Source organism: Talaromyces amestolkiae (genome assembly GCF_001896365.1).
Source record: "Talaromyces amestolkiae strain CIB chromosome Unknown scaffold21.1, whole genome shotgun sequence".
Classification (NCBI taxonomy): Eukaryota; Fungi; Ascomycota; class Eurotiomycetes; order Eurotiales; family Trichocomaceae; genus Talaromyces; species Talaromyces amestolkiae.
The window spans coordinates 415,161-434,751 of NW_024468057.1; the positions used below are offsets into that span (position 1 = coordinate 415,161).

A 19,591-nucleotide genomic window follows, 5' to 3' on the forward strand; every position below is an offset into this window, starting at 1 on the left:
AAAAGATCTTTCCGAAACCAATATGTTACCATATCTCCAGCACACAAAGAGGCCCCTGATGTTTCCTCTTACAGCGTCGAGTCAAAGTTGTTAGATTTGAGGAGATATAAATACGGGGTCTCGAGCACGATGCTGAATCCTCAATTTTTCTACTGAAAAACCAAAATTCTGAAAATATCATGTGTTAGCGCCTGGAAATTCCTCTACGTTCACTCCTTTGCAATATATAGGTCTATACTTGGTCCGGCCATGGACCATCCACTTCCATCTGATGCTATCACTGGGCCCCCCGTTCCCGGGAGGAATGAAGCTCTGGAAACTGATAGGCAAAATTCATCTGATAGAGGTACGTCTTTCCCTCCCAAAGTGAAAAGATTGACTGGAAAAATGATCATACAACAATCGTACTGACATTCATATGTAATGGGCATAGAGAAATGGCCGAGGTGGTGTGGCCCAGGTTTCATTGTTCGCCATCCTCGAGACTAGGAATATATCGAGACCGGATCGCATCTGAACAGTGCAGACGCATTGATGTCGCTAGACGGAAAGAAAACTGCACTTGTGGGCCTAGCAGGAGTTGGGCAAGTATCTCATGCACCTTTTCTTTCCTTCGTGCTGACTCAAGTATTTCGCATTAATTAGAAAATCGGCACTAGCAATTGAATACTGTTACCGTATCAAAGACCAAGCACCTATGACATGGGTTTTCTGGATCGACGCAAGAAGCAGAGCCCGCTTTGAACAGTGCTTTCAGGATATAGCCGATCGATACGATGTTCATCCTGAATCTCGCTTTATTGACACAGTCAACATCGTAAAGCTGGTGCTACGATGGCTAGAATATCACGTGCAGGGGAATTGGGTTCTCATTTTCGATGGGGTTGAAAATGTTGAGAATGCCCAATTTTTGGCGCAGCAAATGCCCGTCAGAACTTGGCGAGATCGTGGATCGGTGATTTTGACGACTCGTAGCGAAGACGTTGCCTTGAAGTTTGTGGCGAAGAAGGATGTGATAGTGTTGTATCCGATGGACGAGACTAACGCGCTGTCGCTTCTCGGGAGAAAATTGGACATGCCATTTGATAGTATCGAGGACGCAAAGAAACTGATGACAGCACTTGAGTATATACCACTTGCTATCGTGCAAGCGGCAGCATATATCAATCGAGCAAGACCCCACTGCTCGTTACGCCAATATCTGGACAAGTTGGAAGAATCCAGCTCAAAGAAAATGGTTCTAGATCGGGATAGAGAACGAATCGGCCGGTGCCCGGCTATCAAAATCCCAATCCTGTCAACATGGAACATATCATTTGATTATCTATGGCAGAGTCGACCATCAGCTTCCGATTTGTTATCTCTGATGAGCTGCGCTGATCATCAAATCATCCCTGATTTTCTTATACGATTCTCCACAGAGACTATAGTAGGAGCAGATGACACCGACGATACTACATCGCAGAAGGACGAAAGACATAACATGGGACTGACAAGATTCAGCACACAGTCTACTTTCGGAAAGGATGTCCGTCTTCTGAGCGACTATGCGCTTATCACATCCAGCGCCGAAACATTCGATATGGCAGAACCGGTACAGCTCGCGACTCAGGCCTGGCTTAAAACTCGTGGCCAGCTCGATCGTTGGAGGCAAGAATTTGTCTATCGAATGGATGCAGTCTTCCCTTATTAGGACGACGAGAATATCACCTGGGATTTGCCTCGAATCCTGCTGCCACATGTGCCGGCCATTCTTGCGTACAGGCCAGCAGACAAACTGTTCCTAACTCGGTGGAGCAATCTGGCTGCTAGAGCAGGGCGCTACGCTTTGATCACGGCGAATCAGTTTGATGCAAAGAGATTGTTGGAGGCGGCGATGGAGGCTCAAAAGAGCATCCTAGGGCTAGCGCATGACGCATCATTCGATACCGCGGGCAATCTGTCAACTCTCTACGTGAAATTGAAGGAAGAGACAAAATTGAGAGATTTGTGGAAGCAATCTCTAGACAATAGCTTGGAGGTGCTGGGAGCTGAGCATCCTCGTACACGGGTTCTCATGGACTTTTTGATGAAGGTTTATTATGCTCAGCATCTCTGGGATGATGCAGAAGCACTACAAAAGCAGTTGATAGAGCTCAATGGAGCCCGACTTGGTGCGCACCATTCAGAAACACTGGAGGCACGAGACTGGCTGGCAAGTATCTGGGAAAGGCAGAATCGATTGTTAGAGGCGGAGGCGCTGTGGAAGGAACTGATAGAGACACTCAAAAATGCATTGGGCCGGGAACATGCAGATGTACTGGAGAAGTCGCGGAGCCTGGCCTTGTTCTACTATAGGCATGGCCGATGGACAGATGCAGAAGCACTGCAAGTGACTGTGATGAACATTTGCAGGAGAGTTCTCGGTACAGGCCACCTGCTTACCCTGAAAACGATGTATGATCTTGCTCTCACTTATAAACGTCGAGGCCGAGGAATGAACGCTATTGCTCTTCTGTTTCTGGTTATCTGGCTACGGAAAGATACCTTGGGATTTTCCCATCCAGACACAAAAGCTGCCTTCAAGTTGATGAAAGAGTGGAATCCACAGTTCACTTGGGATATGGTACCCTTGAGGGTTGCAACTCTAACGGATACAAGGATAAACCACCGAGTTTGAGGGCGATCCATTTGATTCGGATACAATGGGCGTGATCGGCGTACAAAGTTGTGGAGACGGTCAATGTATTGCTGTACAATTTCATGTTGTAGCCGCTAGTTTTCAGGTGACACTCATTTTATATATTCGTACGGTATCACAGGCGTATCTTCATAGTTAGTCTTTAGCTAACCCTAAAACTTTCCCACTCTAAAATATTAGCTGATCTGCTATCGTTCACCTGGTAGTAGCCTGATGGTGGACGGAGGTTGCTTGGGTGCAACAGGCGATTTTTGCGATTGCTGGTATCAATAGCGGCAAATGGTGGTTTGTTGTATCACAATCCTGTCACCCAGGCGTTATTGAGTCCTTACAAATATCCATATACTTCCGCTATTGATTCTAGCAAATACGCAATGTTCAAATCATAGCTGATTGGATATGTGCCAACAGTTCTTTCCTAGATAAAAGCTGCCTAGACTTTCAACAACCGCGACGGATTAGATTTCGCATATCACCGGCGAATCTCTTATGTATTTGTTACATGACATTCGTCAAAGTCGTATGTGGTTTGTAGAATAGGTGTGCTGTGAACTGGCACGCTTTCGGCTCGGTGCGCAGTGACGGCGGGGTAAGGTTGGCTAGAAGACAGCTTGGACTGAGCAAGTGGCATGCGAAACCTAAACAGATTTTCATCGGATTGAAATACTCCAGATATGCACGTATTGCTCAATTCAGCAAAGGATGGCCGCAAAGGCAGCGCTGGGCGTGTGCTAACAAATCTACAACGGCCGGCCAATGCATGTTGTCGTCATAATCTGATCAAGTGATCGAGAAGGTGTCAGTCAAGCAGCATTAATGATAAGGCGACAACCTTCATTGACATAGCGTCAGACTCCGAGTAATCGACAAAAACTGATGTGCATGTCCTCATTCAAGCTGTTTCTGTAACGTCGAGAATACCGATCGATACCGATAGAGGGGCCGTGGGACATGTGTACCGACGGTTAATATACCGACGGCGATCCCGTAGGACTCCGTGTTGCGCAACAAAACGCAGAAGCTTGTTTGCTTACACAGACTTGGCTTGGTCGTCGGTATAGAACAATTCAAGTTGTATGTCTAATCAAAAGGTCTGATACCAATCAGTCGAGTGCATGGCAGACTAAACCATGTCATGCGGCACTCCGGATGGCGGGAAAGCTGAAAGTATGGTGTTGGAGACGGTGGCTTAGAGGGACAAGTCGTGTGATGTCTCGTATGAGTAGACTTCTGGGGAAAAGAGGGTCTACTCCAGTTACAGTACACCAGTTGTTTCTGTTTCACGTCGTGGATGATGATGATGATCCTAAAAGAAAAGAAACAAAACGTGCCATCAATTCGTGGGGATTGGAGGAGCTAGTCAAGGCCTTAGCGGTGAGGCAGATATGGGACTGTATCGGTACTGTAAGATACCGTACCCGTCAAATGGCCAAGTATGTGTAACCATGTATGGTGTGGTAAATACACTGACCCCGTCATTCACATGCCTGGGCGGGTGGGACGCGCCTGCCTGAGATCTTCCCCGAGTCCCCCGATAACGCTGATAAGTCACAGCTCACTGACGTCTGTCTACAACTGCTATATGATCCACATTGTCTTTGCTCTTTGCCTTTTTTTCTTCCCACGCATTCTTTCTTCTGATATTTTTTAACGAGCATTGCGAACATGCATGGTGGCTTTCTGTAGATTGTTGTTTCCGCGAGGAATTTGTGGCTGATTCTTCTCGTCGGCGTTGGGGTTGCCACATATCATATACAAAAGCCTTATTGCCTTGATACGATTGACCTTATTCCCCTTATTTTCTAGCTCCTTCAATTTGTTACAGCACGCGGTCACACGTCGGTATAATGGCTTCGCAGTGGGAAAATCGCTCCAAATGGACGCTGGGTGTTCTGAGTCATCCAGAAACAGACGAGGTACCCGGTAGGATTGCCTTGGTTCTATTAACCTGACGACTTTCTAATCTCTGATGAAAGGCACGATTCTTCTTCTTGCTTCTGACCGAAACGAGCCCTTGGGTTTGCGGAATCAGCCAGCCCGGACATCGGCTTCGTCGCTTCCTTCTCCATACCCACCTAGCAGATCGTCTTCTCGTTCAGTCGCTCCCGTGGCCAAGAAGACTCCGGATGGTCGAATTGTTCTTCATCCTCAACCGGAGGACTCGGCAAATGATCCTCTGAATTGGCCCAGCTGGCGTCGAGACGCCGCCCTCCTTTCACTAGGCTTCTACTGCCTCATGGGAGGCGGAATGACTCCGGTTTTAGCTGCCGGCTTCAACAATGTGGCGAAAGACTATGGAGTGAGCACTCAGCAGGTGGCCTACACGACTGGACTTTACATGTTGGGATTGGGTTTTGGGTCTGTCATCATGGCACCGACGGCAATTCTGTGGGGCAAGCGACCTGTATATCTACTAGGAGCTACTTTGTTTATTCTTTCCGCGGTATGGTGTGCGCTCTCCCCCAACTACCCAAGTTTGGTAGTAGCGCGAATTTTTATGGGTATTGCTGTGAGCCCAGTGGAATGTTTGCCATCGGCAACAATCGCCGAGATTTTTTTCCTGCACGAAAGAGCATATCGCATTGGTATATATACACTTTTGCTTCTTGGAGGCAAAAATCTTGTGCCACTGGCTAGTGCAGCGATTATTGGAGCACTAGGTTGGCGCTGGGTCTTTTGGTACGTGTCACTCGAGTTCTGCAGCATCTGATCAGTTACTTAATAGAATTAGGGTGGTTGCCATTATTGTTGGAGGGAGTCTTGTGCTCCTCTTCTTCTTCGTTCCCGAGACATTTTGGGACCGTACTCCACGGCGCAAGCCAAAGGCCAAGCGACCTGGGTTTTACCGGAGCGTTTCTGAACTTGCTCATGCAGGATTTCGCGGAAGGCATCCAGAACGCAGGACTGACGAGAAAGTGTCCGGGCTGCAAAGCCCTGAAAGCGTACAAAGCCCTAACACTGAAAGGAGGCGAAGGGATGTGCATGTTGGCTTTGCTGAAGACCCAGTGGACGAGAAACCGGACCCCGCAATCGAAACTCCGCCTGAAGCAGGCCTGGGCTTAGTCAGTGGTGCAAATCCGCTCGGAAACGCTGCGCGTCTGTCATCAATGGACTCTGCTCGGTCCCCTGGCGAGATTCCATCTCCGACTGTTCCAAGTACCCCTCGCAGGTCGTCAGGGATCGGTCCTGGATCAACCGGAGCCGATCTTTCATCGCCAGATGCCGTCGATGTGGAGGCCTTGCGGGCACTCAGTCTATCTCCTGCGAGGCATGAGTCTGAGGAACATGTAGCAATGAATGCACCGGCACTGTACACTCACAATCTACGCGAAGGACCGCTTGTGCCTTATCGACAGACACTCCGAATATGGAATGGACGACTCAGTCACGACAAATGGTACCGAGCGGCGGTTCGCCCCTTTATTCTCTTCTCCTACCCTGCTGTTCTGTGGTCAGCTCTTGTTTATGCTTTGTCTATTGGGTGGCTGATTGTTCTATCCGAGTCTGTGGCCACGATTTATGAGAATAAAGAGACATACAACTTTTCTGCGTTGGGCACGGGTCTAGTTTACATCTCTCCCTTTGTGGGCGGTGTTCTCGGTACGGCAGTCGCGGGACGAGTGTCTGATATGATTGTCCGATATATGACCCGACGCAATGGAGGCATCTATGAACCAGAATTCCGTCTCGTAATGGCGATTCCTGTCGCACTTTCGACGGCTGCTGGGCTTATGGGTTTTGGATGGAGCGTGCAAGAGAGAGACGCTTGGATTGTCCCTACTATCTTTTTTGGTATTATCTCATTTGGGTGCTCTCTCGGAAGCACTACGTCTATTACATTCTGCGTGGACAGCTACCGACAATATGCGGGCGAGGCATTGGTGACTTTGAATTTTAGCAAAAGTACGTTCTTCTTCTCTAACCTGTCATGACCAAGCTAATGATTCTAGATGTCTTTCATGGACTGATATTCTCGCTGTTTATTGTGGACTGGCTGAAAAGCGACGGAGCTCGGACTGTATTCCTTGCGATTGGAGGAATACAAATCGCGTGCCTTTTAACTTCTATTCCGATGTACATATTTGGAAAGCGGGCGCGCATGTGGACGGTGAAGCGGAAGTTGATGGAGAAGTTTTGACATTGTTACAATAGCACTGAACAGTTTGGTAGAGCATGGATAGATCTGCTCCCTTGGTTGTTGATTGATCTGTCTTGGATACATTAGAGTTGCGTTATCGATTGCTCTTTATGATGAGTTCATATCTTTTAAGTGCTCTACTACGTCGTATGACTATACAAAGTTACCAGTGTGTACTACGCATCAGACGCCCACAAAGAGAACTTTAGAGCCAATCAGACTGCAGTGCTCACAGCCACCGCGGTCCCTCATCCACAGATAGTGCTGTGGCGCCGCTCGCCAACCAATCAGCCCACCGGCCATCAGCCCCCGTGTCAAGGCGTGACGTCACAAGTCTGCCAGCGTGCCTCACATTGGACATTCGCAGACAGAAAGACGAATGTAAACTATGTCTTTGCAGCCCATACGTCGTTTGAGGCTATTCCTAACCTTTGCGGCATACGTAGTCCGTAGATACTTATTTCCCCCTGTTCCCACCGATATACTCTGAGATTTCTCTCTTCTTTTCTTCTCTGCGTGCGCTGATTTTTTTTCGTCGACAACAACCAGACTGTTTTTCTCGCTCGGTCTGGTAAAAAATGTGTACATATTCTCTTATTATACGAATCTACGATCATTTTTCTTATTTTCATGATTTTCCCGATGATTTTGTTGATTCCACTGACTGTGCGCTGTGTTGTGCGGAATAGGTGTGAGGGTGAAAGTGAGTATGCGCCGCTACGTTGGGCCCGATAGATAGCAGCGATGGAGGCCTGGTGAGTTGTTCCAGTCGCTTTGATTGCGCTTTTCTTCACTGAATGGCTTTCTTGCGATTTTCGAGAAAGTAAGTACCTTGCTACTACTGTCTTTCATTTTTTTCCGTTACTTCCACACTGTCTGTCTACACAGGATTCGAGGATGGTCCTCATCCCTTCCGTCTCAGCAACGCAACACCAGCCAAGCCCGCCACGGAAACGCAAAGGAAGCAGAAACGAGGCACGACGGCAGACTCGGAGAAACCATCCGGCCCTTCAGCGACACTCACTTACGTCCATACCTACCTGAGCCCTCGCCTACCAACCACGCAGTCCCTCCTACGGACTAGTCGACATTACAGGCCACGAACTACGTAGGTGACGCTCTTGCGGCGTGGCCTAGACCCCGTCCAAGCGCTCGACTCGGAGGGAGTACGATTCGATCGGGGTCAAGCCATCGCCCGGCAGTTGGTTGTTACTACCGTACTACGGAGGTAAAGCGGCACGCTACGTAATATGGCATTCTCGGACACTGTCAACTGGTGGAGGGTGCTTTAATACTGAAACGTCTCACATATAAGACCCAGAGGAGCGGGACGTCCTGTGGTGTTTCGTTCGAAATATTTTTTTTTTTTTTACCGGCGGGAGAGATTTGTATGTCAACAACGACAGTCGGGATTTTGTTGTTTGCAGATGATTAGTACTTTCTCTGCAATTTGGAATCACTGGATTTTTTCAGTATGAAAATGTCCATTTTGCGACTTTGATGTTAACGTTGGCTGACATTTATTGGTTTCGCAAATTCAGGCTCGTCGGATTATCATGGCGGAGATCAACCGATAAGATCTTCGATGCCTGGCGATTCTAATGAAATTATCAGGCATCAACAGGCGTCAGCGGGCGATCAACAAAAAATGGCGGCGACAGCAACAGTATTAATACTTTGCGAAACATTAGCTGAGCAGCCAGCGACGACGCACAACGGACGGCTTCTGTCCCGCCAATTGAATCTATGAAACCCGGGTTGCCTACAGAATACTCGGGAGACTGAGTCAGCAAGGAACTCGAGATTTCATAATGATTTTCAATGGTTTATCCACCGCCATATGGGCTGGAATCAAGGGACCGAACAGAGTGGGAATCGATCAACATGGCAGCGTGAGCCTGGATATGTGACTGATGCTGTCCCTCGCACTGTTTGATGCCTGGGGGCTACTACGTCCTGTCTGTCTGTCAGTGCCGAGTGGAGTGCTCCAGGGAGAGATTCCCATTGGCTGGCATGATATCCTCAGACACGGCCGTCTCCAGTGAACAGCTGCGGGATGATGTAAGCAGCCACCTGTGGTTGGTCGCCTGCCAATGTCGCCCCATCCATTCCGATCTCCCCCACCATCAGCAATAATGCCAGGTGATTGGCTGCGACGCCGGCATATCATTCGCTCTTCCAACTTTTTGGTAGTTCTTGCCTTCTTGCTGCAAATCTTTCCCAGCGAGTCTTCTGACTGGATCAGAGCATTCACTGTGTATCCGTTTCACTATATGGCACTATCTGACTATGACTATCTGAGTGCTTTCGCCACAGATCATTGCCATCGCATATTACAACCATGTGTCCTACGATCATCTGATTCGCTCAACCCGCAGTCATCTCCAGGTGTCCACGCCAGTACGACGCCATACTGCGTACTACTATCAGGTATGTGCCTTCTCCCCATCCACCGCACTTCCAGCTTCCTACCACAGAGGATGGACTAATTCTCCGCCTCGTGTTGAAAGCCGCAAGTCTTTATTACTAACCTGTCATAACTATTCAACTAGTGATGACCAGTTTCCAAAATTCTATGATGCTATGCTAGATTCCTGCGTCGCCCTAGCTCCCTTTTGGTTTTGCCGTCCCAGCCCGTCCCGGTGCCTGCGACCAACTTTCAAGAACCGGTTCTCACTCCGTTCGTCAGCCAACGAGCGCTCGTCTGATCACACCAGAACCCCATCTCCCAGCATTTTTCTTTCCTACCGTTCCTCTGAAATTTTGAACAACCAAGGCAGGCCTTTCTGTTAGTACTTACAGCGTACTACTAAAGCCACACGACGTGTGAAACACGAACAAGTCGCTGCGTCGTTTTTATGTCGGTCGCATCGTTCCAGATTTAAGCATATTACGTCGTCGGATCTCAGTGTATCTCTCATATATGATTTGCAAACCATCGACCCCAACAATCCCCCTAATCCGACCAACTCGACCGGTTCCACTTTCTCTGCGCTGTCTGCAATTTCGAATAGTTTCTATCCTCATCCGCGTTGCCCTCGGTCGCATTTTCGCGTCTGCTGTCGAGAACCGCCCCACCCCAGCCAAAGAGACGAATTGTGACATTTGATAATCGTACGCCTTCGCTCTGCCTGCCCATTGCCGATCTGGTTCTGGTCGAATCCCGTCCCGCCTGACCACTTTTCTCCGTTCCATTTCCGGTGCATTCAGTGTGTGCGTGTGTGGATACGCTGGCTAAGAGACCTCTTTCGGATTTCCGTCCATCCATCAAACGAACCTCATTTCAATCGAACTACAGTATAGTCAGAGTTCAATATCAGATATTCGCACACTGCTCGCTATCATCGTTTCACGACCGTTTTTCTTCGAACCACCTCATAATACACATACATCAGGGAGAAACGAAGTCGAGGGAGGGGCCATATCATAACCTGCCCGCCCACTGCTAAGTGAAAGAATGGTTTATATTTCGTTGCTCAGTTCTCAATCGGCTTCACAGGCGTCATAAAATAGCACAGCATGGCACCCACATATGAAGCGCTCGTCGCCCATCGCGACGACCGCCGTTTCCGCGAGCTTTACCGCTATTTTCAACCTGCGAACCCTGCCGCCCTACTCTATCAACCCCAACCTGACCTACCTAACCCCTCAATCATTGCGGAGGACCCTCCGGACGCCATACCTTCAGTCGAAGACAGCCCGGGCATTCCACTAGCAGTGTCTTTGATGCCCCCTGAAGAAAATATCTCGAGCCCTAATACAATATTGACGTCGTTTGCACAGCTGGCTGCTCAMAAGTTGAATGTGGAASGAGCCATAATATGGTATGTTATTTCATACTGTATCTATTGGTGCGAGGCTAACATATATCTAGTGTATTGGGTCGCGATACAGAATACATTCTGGCTGAAGCCGCCCGTGTCGAGCAGACAAATACTCAGAGTCTCTGGATCGGATACGGCAGTGACGGACGGTTTGGGCCTAAGTTAAATCTGGTAAGTACATCATATCTGAAAGCTCGGAATCAATTTACTAATCTACCAAAGAACACTGTGGCACTGCCAGCATCTACAAGATCGAATTATCAATTTCAAATAGTCAACGACTTGGTCGCCGATGAACGCTACGCAGACTTACCATTTGTGGCTAACGATCCTCATTTCCGATTCTACGCCGGCACTCCGTTGACAACCGAAAATGGCATCAATATCGGAGTGTTATTTGTTCTCGACCCGGAACCTCGGCCAAATGGATTGAATGAACATGAAAAGGAATCTCTGGGTTCATTATCACGCATGTCTATGGATTTCCTCCGCGTCAGTCGCCAAGCTGCCGAAGGACAACGTGCTCTTCGTCTATCGCGTGGTCTGAGCTGCTTTGTGGAAGGAAGTTCCAGTTTTGTAGACGGCCTCGGCTCACTTCCTTCCGGCTCTCGATCTGGTTCTCATCTCGACTCGCATTCTGGCTCGCATACCGGTTCGCAAGACTCACACAGTGGTTCTCATCATGGCTCCGCCATCTCTTCCACCTCTGCCCGCTCGTCGGCGTCACCTCCAGCTGTTGGTAGTCCAACCACCCGGTCTCGGAGGTCAAGAGGGTCGCGAGGGTCGCGTGGGAGTAGCATAGATGTACGACCCAGCCGGTCACCAGGCCCGTCATCATCTGAAGGCAAGGATACAGGAACTTCTTCAGACGTGACGACACCACTTCCCGATTGGCTACTTCATGGAACAAAGAGCTCCAAAGCTCGCTTGGCTGATGAAATGCACAACAATCATTGGACGTTCCGCCGTGCAGCGAATTTGATCCGCGAAAGTTTGGGATTGAATGGTGACGGCGGTGTCATTTTCCTTGAAAATAGCAACATGCCAACGGACGCTGAAAATGGACGGATGGAATATTTCGAGGAAGCGGACATTCCGGCCTCAGTACTAGGAGTATCGACAAATGAAGAGCCATTTGCTCCCGAACCCGGATGCAACGCAACATGTCCTGCTGCAAATACCGACCGACGATTTCTTCAGAATGTACTTCGTCGATATCCCAAGGGTAAAGTCTGGACTTTTCACCGGGATCGAAGCTTGTTTGCCTCTTCCGATGATGATGAGAAAAGTGCGAATTCGCCAGTATCGGCAGTCAGGACCCCCAATACGCCTCCGGGTACCAGCAGAAAATGGCGGGCATCCGAAGCTACACAATTGGCTAAATATTTCCCTGGCGCAAGCCAGGTTCTCTTTGTACCATTGTGGAATGCTGCGACTTCCCAATGGTTCGCTGGATGCTTTTGTTGGAGTTCTGCTGAAACTCAGGTTTTTAGTCCCACCGTTGAATTAGCATCTATCATGGGTTTTGGGTATTCAATCATGGCTGAATTGAGTCGATTGGAGTCTATTATAGCAGACCGACAGAAGGGCGACTTTATCGGTAGTATTTCTCATGAGTTACGGAGCCCGCTACATGGCATTCTCGCGGCTGCAGAGTTCATGGACGGCACATATATGAACGAATTTCAGAAATCATTGGTGGAAACTATCAATGCTTGTGGGCGGACGCTACTTGATACAATGAATCAAGTGCTCGATTTCAGCAAAATTGTATCGCTGGAAAAGAGTTGGCGACAGGTGAAGAAAGCTCGGCGAGATCCAAAAGAGGATACGATGGACAATATCAAAGGAATTGATAGTATGGCAGCACTACTCGATACACAGACCTGCGAAGACATCTGCTTGTTAGCAGAAGAGGTGATTGAAGGAGTCTGTCTCGGTCATGCGTATGGTCGTTCGGCTGGCGGGTCTTCAGGAGTATCGCGAACGCCTTCCATGCCATCAGGCGCCGGGTCCAGTTCATTATCTACTCCAGATAGTGAGTCAAATGGCGAAATTCGCCCGGAAGTTGAGGTGATTGTCGATATTCAGAAAGGAAACTGGATTTACAAAACTCAGCCCGGTGCTCTTCGCCGGATCATCATGAACATTTTCGGTAATGCGATGAAATATACCGATACTGGACATATCATTGTACGTTTAGAGACCGTGAAGAGTGAAGACTCGTCGGCAAGTTCGAAGGTCCGAGAAGACTCTGACGAACTGGTTGTACTCACCGTTTCGGATACAGGCAAGGGCATATCTGAAGAATTTCTTCGGGCGCGCCTTTATACCCCTTTTGCTCAGGAAGACACTTTGGCTGTAGGTACCGGTCTAGGTCTGTCGATTGTACGCAGTATCGTCAAGTCTCTTGGTGGTCATATCGGCATTCGCAGTCGACCTGGAGAGGGAACAAGCGTCAAAGTCACCTTGCCTCTGTCTCGAGCGGGGCCTGATGATGGAGAATCCCCTGTGTCGCGCCCTCACCCATCAGTACCGGGTCAAGACCTGCAAATCATTCGTGAACGATTCTCGGACAAGAAAGTTGCGATACTAGGCTATGACCCAGAAAAACCCACGACCAGCACAACTTCTGTACTTGCCAAGTATGTCACTAACTGGTGTGGACTTACTATTGTGCCGTGGCCTGCCTGCGCCGAGTCGGCAGATCTGGTACTGGCTACGGATAAGGAAGTAAACGAAGAGCTGAAACTTCGACAGACGATCAAAGCTCGTGCGATAGTCGTCATCTGCAGTACCACGGTTGACTACGATACCTACCGCTCGGCTTGGTCAAAACTGACCGATGTTGTTGAGTTCTTCTACCGACCTTGTGGCCCATATAAATTAGCTCGAAGTCTACTCCGGTGCTTCAAGCAGGCTGCGGCACTTCCGCCTTCACAGTATGCCAACACTCTACATCCAAGCTTGGTCGACCGCACACGCATGGAGATTCCGGACTTGAAGAGCGGTCAGACAGGACGCAGCAGTGTAGGATCCGAGTACAACTCGACACCTTCACTGGGAGATTTGCGGACCAGCAGTGAACCACGTCTTGAGTCTGCTCAGCCGGCTCTTGTTTCGCCAACGATCGAATTACCTCCTGATATGATGGATGAAGGAATTCATGGAAGGCGTTCGGCGCCTGCTGTACCGGCACTTGACCGTGGCGAAGGCCATATTGTACATACGCTTCCAGAGGATCAGGGATTGTCGCTTATACCTGCTATACCAGACAATGTCTTGGTGGTTGACGATAACCATATTAATCTTCGACTTCTATTGACGTATCTCAGTCGGCGAAACATTGCTAATTTGGATTCGGCCGAGAATGGAAAGATGGCGGTGGAAGCAGTGGAGAAACGGATGGATGGGTATGATATTATATTCATGGGTAAGTCGACTATCTTTCGTTTTGTTTTCCTGAAAATCCTTACTAATCCTGTCAGATATATCAATGCCGGTGATGAACGGCTTCGAAGCCACTCGAGCAATTCGTTCACTGGAGAACGAGCGTGGCGAACGCCGMCCCGCCACGATCATTGCTTTGACTGGTCTCAGCAGTGCTCGTGATGAGACGGAAGCAATGACATCTGGTGTTGATCTCTTCCTGACCAAACCCGTGTCCTTGAAAGAAGTCTCACGACTCTTGGACGAGTGGCACCCCAAGTCACAAACGGATAATTAAAATGTGTTTTTATTTTCTGCATGATCAATTGCTCAGTTTACAACTCATACCCACAGCACATGAGCTAATGTCTGTTCTTCTTGCATTTCGTGTCAATGTCATAACACAAAATTTTTGTTTCTTTGCATATATGCACGTTATAACAGTTATCTGGGATATATTGGAAGCATACGAACTGATATGATACCCCTATGCGAGTTTTGATTTTCTGGCTTTATATTCAATTTTCATCCGACCCGCGACTAACGATTGGGTTCACGGCGTTTTTGTTTTCTTTTCGGGCTGGGATGGTGACGCATGTCGAATTATCATGATATGTTATATTGCTTTTTTGTCGTTCTTGAAAAGGGAAAATGACATGGCTGGCTTGTAGTCTGAATGAACAATTACCATAATCTCCTCGATAGATTTCTCAGTATTTCACTAGTTACTACTGAAGGATGACACAAAATTCTACTGGAGTTGATTGGATGACAAGAGCGCAACGTCAGTAATGGTCCATGAATGTCGATAGATTACAATAGGTTTGTAGCAGACTCCATCCCTCGCTTCCACAATTGTAAATCACTACGTATCTTTGAAGCTGTCGCACTGATGAGTAAACAAATCTGTGATCAATGCTTCCATAATCCGGAGTTTGAATGCGATTTGTTAAAGCACTGTCTTAGGGCTGAATATGCGTTTCATGCCAACAGACTAAAACAATCAACTTTGATGCCTAAGGTCACTTACCAATGGCGAGGTAGGGTTTAGCTCAGCCCCAGCCTCAGTGGGTCCGGCCAGTCTTAACTCTTACGCTGCATGTGTGCTCCAGCCTTCCCCCACGCAATATGACCCGCTCTGTCGTCTTCAGCTCGTTCGACATTGTCTTTCTCACTGCTCAGAAATTGAAAATTGTCGACATTTGCTCGGTAGTATCATTGAGACAAGTCTCACAAAACTGGGAGTTGTGTTACACTGTGCCTCTTTTGCGCAACATTCTGACGGCTGAACGAGAATCATATACGGCATAATTCCCTACTCCTCTGATTATCAGTACATCTCTATCAAATCAGTCAACAACGAGCAAGATGATGAAGAAAAAGGATGTCTACACCAACATCACCCCTCTCCCATCCTTCATCCCCCGCCAGCTAGCCCTCGATATTCTTCACAGTCACAGCGAAATCATCACCCTCAACCCTCTCGTGCTCGACCACAAACCCATCTCCGCGCCCCGCGACGCACCGGCCGAAGAATACTATTCGACATGGTACGAGATCTCGGAACGAATCCAAGTCGTTCCTGGAGCTGGTCGGTTGGGAGGTAGTAAAATTCACTTTCGTGGTTGTTTCCATGACGTGCCCTGGGGTGTACAGACGCATATCTATGCGCCCATGGGGATTGATCTACGGCATAATTACCGTGTCGCAGGCTCGCAGCCGGGCGAACCACCTGAACATCGCGAACTAGGTGTCAACGCGCCTGCTACAGGACTGTATTTACGGGAAGATATCGAGATTCGATGCAATTTCGCCATGGTGTCGTTTGTGCGCAACCAGCTAAAAGCAGCCTCGAAAGTTTTGGTGGATCGGTTGATTAAGAAGGCCGAGTTGTTGGATGCAGGTGTTTTACAGGCGATGATGGACAATGGGAGGTTGAAGACGATTAATCCGGCGGATCGGTCGAGTGTGCGACAGCAGCAACAGACAAATGTACCTCCGTCGCCTACGGTGCCAATGTCGCCGTTGCCGTCGCCACTGCGGTATCAGTCTGTCACTTCGCGACCGAGTACGAGTGCATCGAGTCAGCCGGAGGATTGGCACCAACAGCAGCAACAACAACAACAGCAGCAGCAGCAGCAGCAGCAGCAAGGAAATTTCTATCCCAACTCCGGTCTCCCCAGTCCCGGTTTCCCACCTCCTCAATCGCCTGGTAAAACATTCGCCAACGAACTCCCTGGAGACACGAGCTATTATCAGCAAACTCTCAGTCCGAATAGCGCTTACCACAGCCCTAATATACGCGACTCAATGCAATCTACATCCTCACACGGCTGGTCCTATGCGTCCTCGAACACCACAGCATCCCGACCGACGTCGACGGTCAGCGGGTATGTCCCGTATGTGCCGGCCGATAGTAGCGGCCACGGCAAACAGCAGTTTGCGGCGGAGTTGCCGGCCATGCAGGAGATGCACGAGGATGGTCAGCATCTGAAACGATGAACTGGCTGTGGTGGATGAGAAATTGAGATACCCCTTCTTTCGTTTTTTTCTGTCATGATCGTGTACTTTCCACGGTGTTGTGTATGTTTATTCTGCTTCATGACGTCAATCAAGAATGTCCATATACGTTCATACTACACTGTATAAATACCGTAATTACGATGGACAAATACACAACAAATATATTAAATATAGCGAAAACGTGACAGTCCGCCGCATTGGATTGGTGCAAATACCAGCCAGATCACATGGTTTGTGGTCCCCCGCATCCGTCCAATCACCACGGAATGTGCCAACACGAGCTTATTTGAGGCTTCTGCAAACGAGCCTCGACTCTCCCAGAACACTCACTATTGTTGCCCCCCAGCACAGACTCACTCTTTGTTCTCTTAGCAGCTGTTAGCAGCAGATAAGAAAAAGGAAGCCGCAATGAGCAGATCGTCAGCCCGCAACCAATTGTTTTGCCTCTGTCGGCGCAGGTGCAATCGTCTGGTTGGCTGATTTGATACCTTCCTGTCTTGATTGTCGATGCTCTAAGGTTTTGCTGCAGCTAATCCCGCTGACTCTAATTCCTCTTCTGCTCTATTTAAGTATTCTGCGATTGTCAAAGTGAGGGGCATTATGGTCTTTTATTTTCAATTCTGCTTGACTGTCTTGATTGCTTGTCGTGGTGACCGACTCGGCTGTCGAGTTTTGAGCCAACACGATGAAGACTACACTTCCAATCGCGCTTCTCGCCTTGAACGGCTGGACGGCGACTGCGCTACCCATTCACCACTATGACATCGGTTTCTCAGACACCGTCGCAACGACCCTCCATACGACCTACGACCACGCCGGCCCATTCCCGGTGATGACCAAGTCCTCGTCGACCAAGAAACATGCGCCTCACTTTCTGGAGTGGTGGGCCAACGAGCACTCGAAACACAGAGATGCGCTCCTACATGCTACTGAAACACGACCCTCAGCGCATCACCGCGACGGCAGCAGCAGCGGTAGCAACTGGTCAGATAAAGCGCGGAAAATGATCAATACATGGTCCGCGTTCTACGGGACCGAGTACCCGACCAAACCCTCCTCCTCGTCCTCCGCCAGACCAACCTCATTCGACAGTGGCAACGACAATTCTATTGCAACCGATCCCCTGATTGTGGGCGACGCATGCGGCGTCATCGTCGAGAATTCAGCAGATGGAGAAACATCCTTCACCACCATCCCCTGCCCATCGATCCAATCATCAAACACACGCCCGCACCGACCCGGCTATTTTGAACAATTACGCCACAACCTCGCTACCATGGACGTCGCCATGATCTGCAGCCGCTATGGCCCTGAGCTCGTCGCACTGTGCATTTTCCTGCTTGTACCTATCTCTGTGGTCGTCGTCGAGATTATAGATGCAGTTCAAGATAAAATCGTTATCGAGAAGTTTCCCGACCGTGGTCGTGGACGGGTGCGACTGACGGAGCCCGAGAGGCGGATGAGTGTGCTCGCAAAGTGTGAGAGGGAGAAAATTGTGCGGGATCAAGCCCAGAAATCGTGGGTGAGTTCGAGACGGGGGTCGAGACATGCCTCTACTTAAAGTTCTATTTGTTTCCTGCTCGTTTGTCAGATGTACATACTGCATTGCATGGATTTTTATATCGCGTATATACCCTAGTTAGTGATTTTTATAAGATTTATTATTACACGTCTTCGTTCACTCTACTTAACAACTAGCAGCTCCTCGCCCCTCCTCTCCCTCCATCGATTCGTAGCCCTGATGACTTCCTCGCATCCCTCATCCTCGAGTAACCACGCATACTTCCGCACAAACCCTTCACTCATCTCCCACGACTCTACGAGCCACGACTCCCCCCAAACCATGAATCCCGCTCCTGTCTGGCTACAAGAGGGGGAGGGGGAGGAAGAGGGATGGTTGAGCATTGATCCGAGCATATCGGAACAGAAATCATGCACATCGAGCCTTGGGCTGGCCTGGATGAGTTTGTCGCGCATACCGGCGTCCGGGAATAGATCGATCCAGGGGTAGTGCGGGGTGCGTTGTTGGGGAAGTGTTGGGTGGAGGGATGGTGGTAGTGGTGATTTCAGAGAAAGGGGAGGGGAGAGGTAGTGTGGTGTATATGCGGGATCCTCTTCATCATCATTGTCATGATTGTCAGAGGGATGGTCTTCGTCTGTGAAAAAGTGCGACATTCCGAGTATGAGGCTGTTGATGAGTGTCGCTTGCCAGACATTAAGTTGGGTTAGGATGACCCAGTTGGGCAGTTGGAGGGATAGATGGACTACTTCATCGGTTTGGTAGGGAGTGGTCACTGTGTTGGAGGTCGATCCTGTGCATTTTGATGGGACAAGGACACCGTATGGGGTGGTGTCAATCGATGCACTACTTTGGCTCTCCTCTGTTGAGTTTTGGATACGCTTCCTGAGCCCTGTCAAGATTTGTCAAAATCAAACTCGGAAACCTAGAAGCTAGAGTAAGACATACGACAAGCCCTTTGGTTCAATCTGTTCTGTTCCCGCCGACGTCCTATCCGCCCCCTCTTCCCATCAAAAGTTACTTCAAGATGCTACACAGTTACATTAGAGCTCATCGATTGAATATGAAGGGAACTTGACTTACCGCTTGGCGTATGCTCCGGAGCTCGGCGAGTGTGGACTCCATCCTCCCCCTGTCGCACTACGGCTATCTGTAGAAACACCTTCCGAATCACGCGCAAGTAAATTGAGGCGATATGCTAGCAATTACCAGCAATCTCAATATGTAGACGAGTTTAATGTGATAGAGTCAAAAAGACCAGGGCCATCGGCCATTTGAGCCGATCCGCATTCGTCTTAGCGTCATGCAAGATGATGACAAGCTAGTTCCTAAAAGGATTAGGGCTATCAGATTCTAGGGCTCATAGATTAGGAATTGAGAAGAAAATGGGAATATGAAGTATAAAAGGGAGAAAAATCTCTTCTTAAGAAACATCTGAATTAATCTAGGCTTTTACTTACTTATTTTCTCATCGTCGA

General features: G+C 48.9%; 6 protein-coding genes across 6 annotated transcripts; 5 read left to right on the forward strand and 1 right to left on the reverse strand.

Annotated features, from left to right (window-relative positions):
- Positions 1-697: 697 nt before the first annotated feature.
- BHQ10_008919 (uncharacterized protein) lies at positions 698-2,659 on the forward strand (the record flags this gene model as incomplete). Its single annotated transcript, XM_040881777.1, has 2 exons — positions 698-1,594; positions 1,694-2,659. 2 exons carry the CDS (start codon positions 698-700, stop codon positions 2,657-2,659), a joined length of 1,863 nt encoding a protein of 620 aa, XP_040737421.1.
- Positions 2,660-4,527: 1,868 nt separating this feature from the next.
- BHQ10_008920 (uncharacterized protein) lies at positions 4,528-6,818 on the forward strand (the record flags this gene model as incomplete). Its single annotated transcript, XM_040881779.1, has 4 exons — positions 4,528-4,603; positions 4,657-5,359; positions 5,412-6,583; positions 6,631-6,818. 4 exons carry the CDS (start codon positions 4,528-4,530, stop codon positions 6,816-6,818), a joined length of 2,139 nt encoding a protein of 712 aa, XP_040737422.1.
- A 3,519-nt stretch (positions 6,819-10,337) lies between these two features.
- BHQ10_008921 (uncharacterized protein) lies at positions 10,338-14,369 on the forward strand (the record flags this gene model as incomplete). Its single annotated transcript, XM_040881780.1, has 5 exons — positions 10,338-10,642; positions 10,693-10,813; positions 10,865-12,087; positions 12,136-14,075; positions 14,131-14,369. The coding sequence occupies 5 exons, from the start codon at positions 10,338-10,340 to the stop codon at positions 14,367-14,369; spliced, it is 3,828 nt and encodes a 1,275-aa protein (XP_040737423.1).
- Positions 14,370-15,439: 1,070 nt separating this feature from the next.
- BHQ10_008922 (uncharacterized protein) lies at positions 15,440-16,573 on the forward strand (the record flags this gene model as incomplete). The annotated part of the gene is made up of 1 exon (XM_040881781.1): positions 15,440-16,573. One exon carries the CDS (start codon positions 15,440-15,442, stop codon positions 16,571-16,573), a length of 1,134 nt encoding a protein of 377 aa, XP_040737424.1.
- Positions 16,574-17,279: 706 nt separating this feature from the next.
- BHQ10_008923 (uncharacterized protein) lies at positions 17,280-18,155 on the forward strand (the record flags this gene model as incomplete). The annotated part of the gene is made up of 1 exon (XM_040881782.1): positions 17,280-18,155. The coding sequence occupies one exon, from the start codon at positions 17,280-17,282 to the stop codon at positions 18,153-18,155; it is 876 nt and encodes a 291-aa protein (XP_040737425.1).
- A 122-nt stretch (positions 18,156-18,277) lies between these two features.
- Positions 18,278-19,238, reverse strand: BHQ10_008924 (uncharacterized protein; the record flags this gene model as incomplete). The annotated part of the gene is made up of 3 exons (XM_040881783.1): positions 18,278-19,005; positions 19,062-19,143; positions 19,197-19,238. The coding sequence occupies 3 exons, from the start codon at positions 19,236-19,238 to the stop codon at positions 18,278-18,280; spliced, it is 852 nt and encodes a 283-aa protein (XP_040737426.1).
- Between the last annotated feature and the right edge of the window lie 353 nt (positions 19,239-19,591).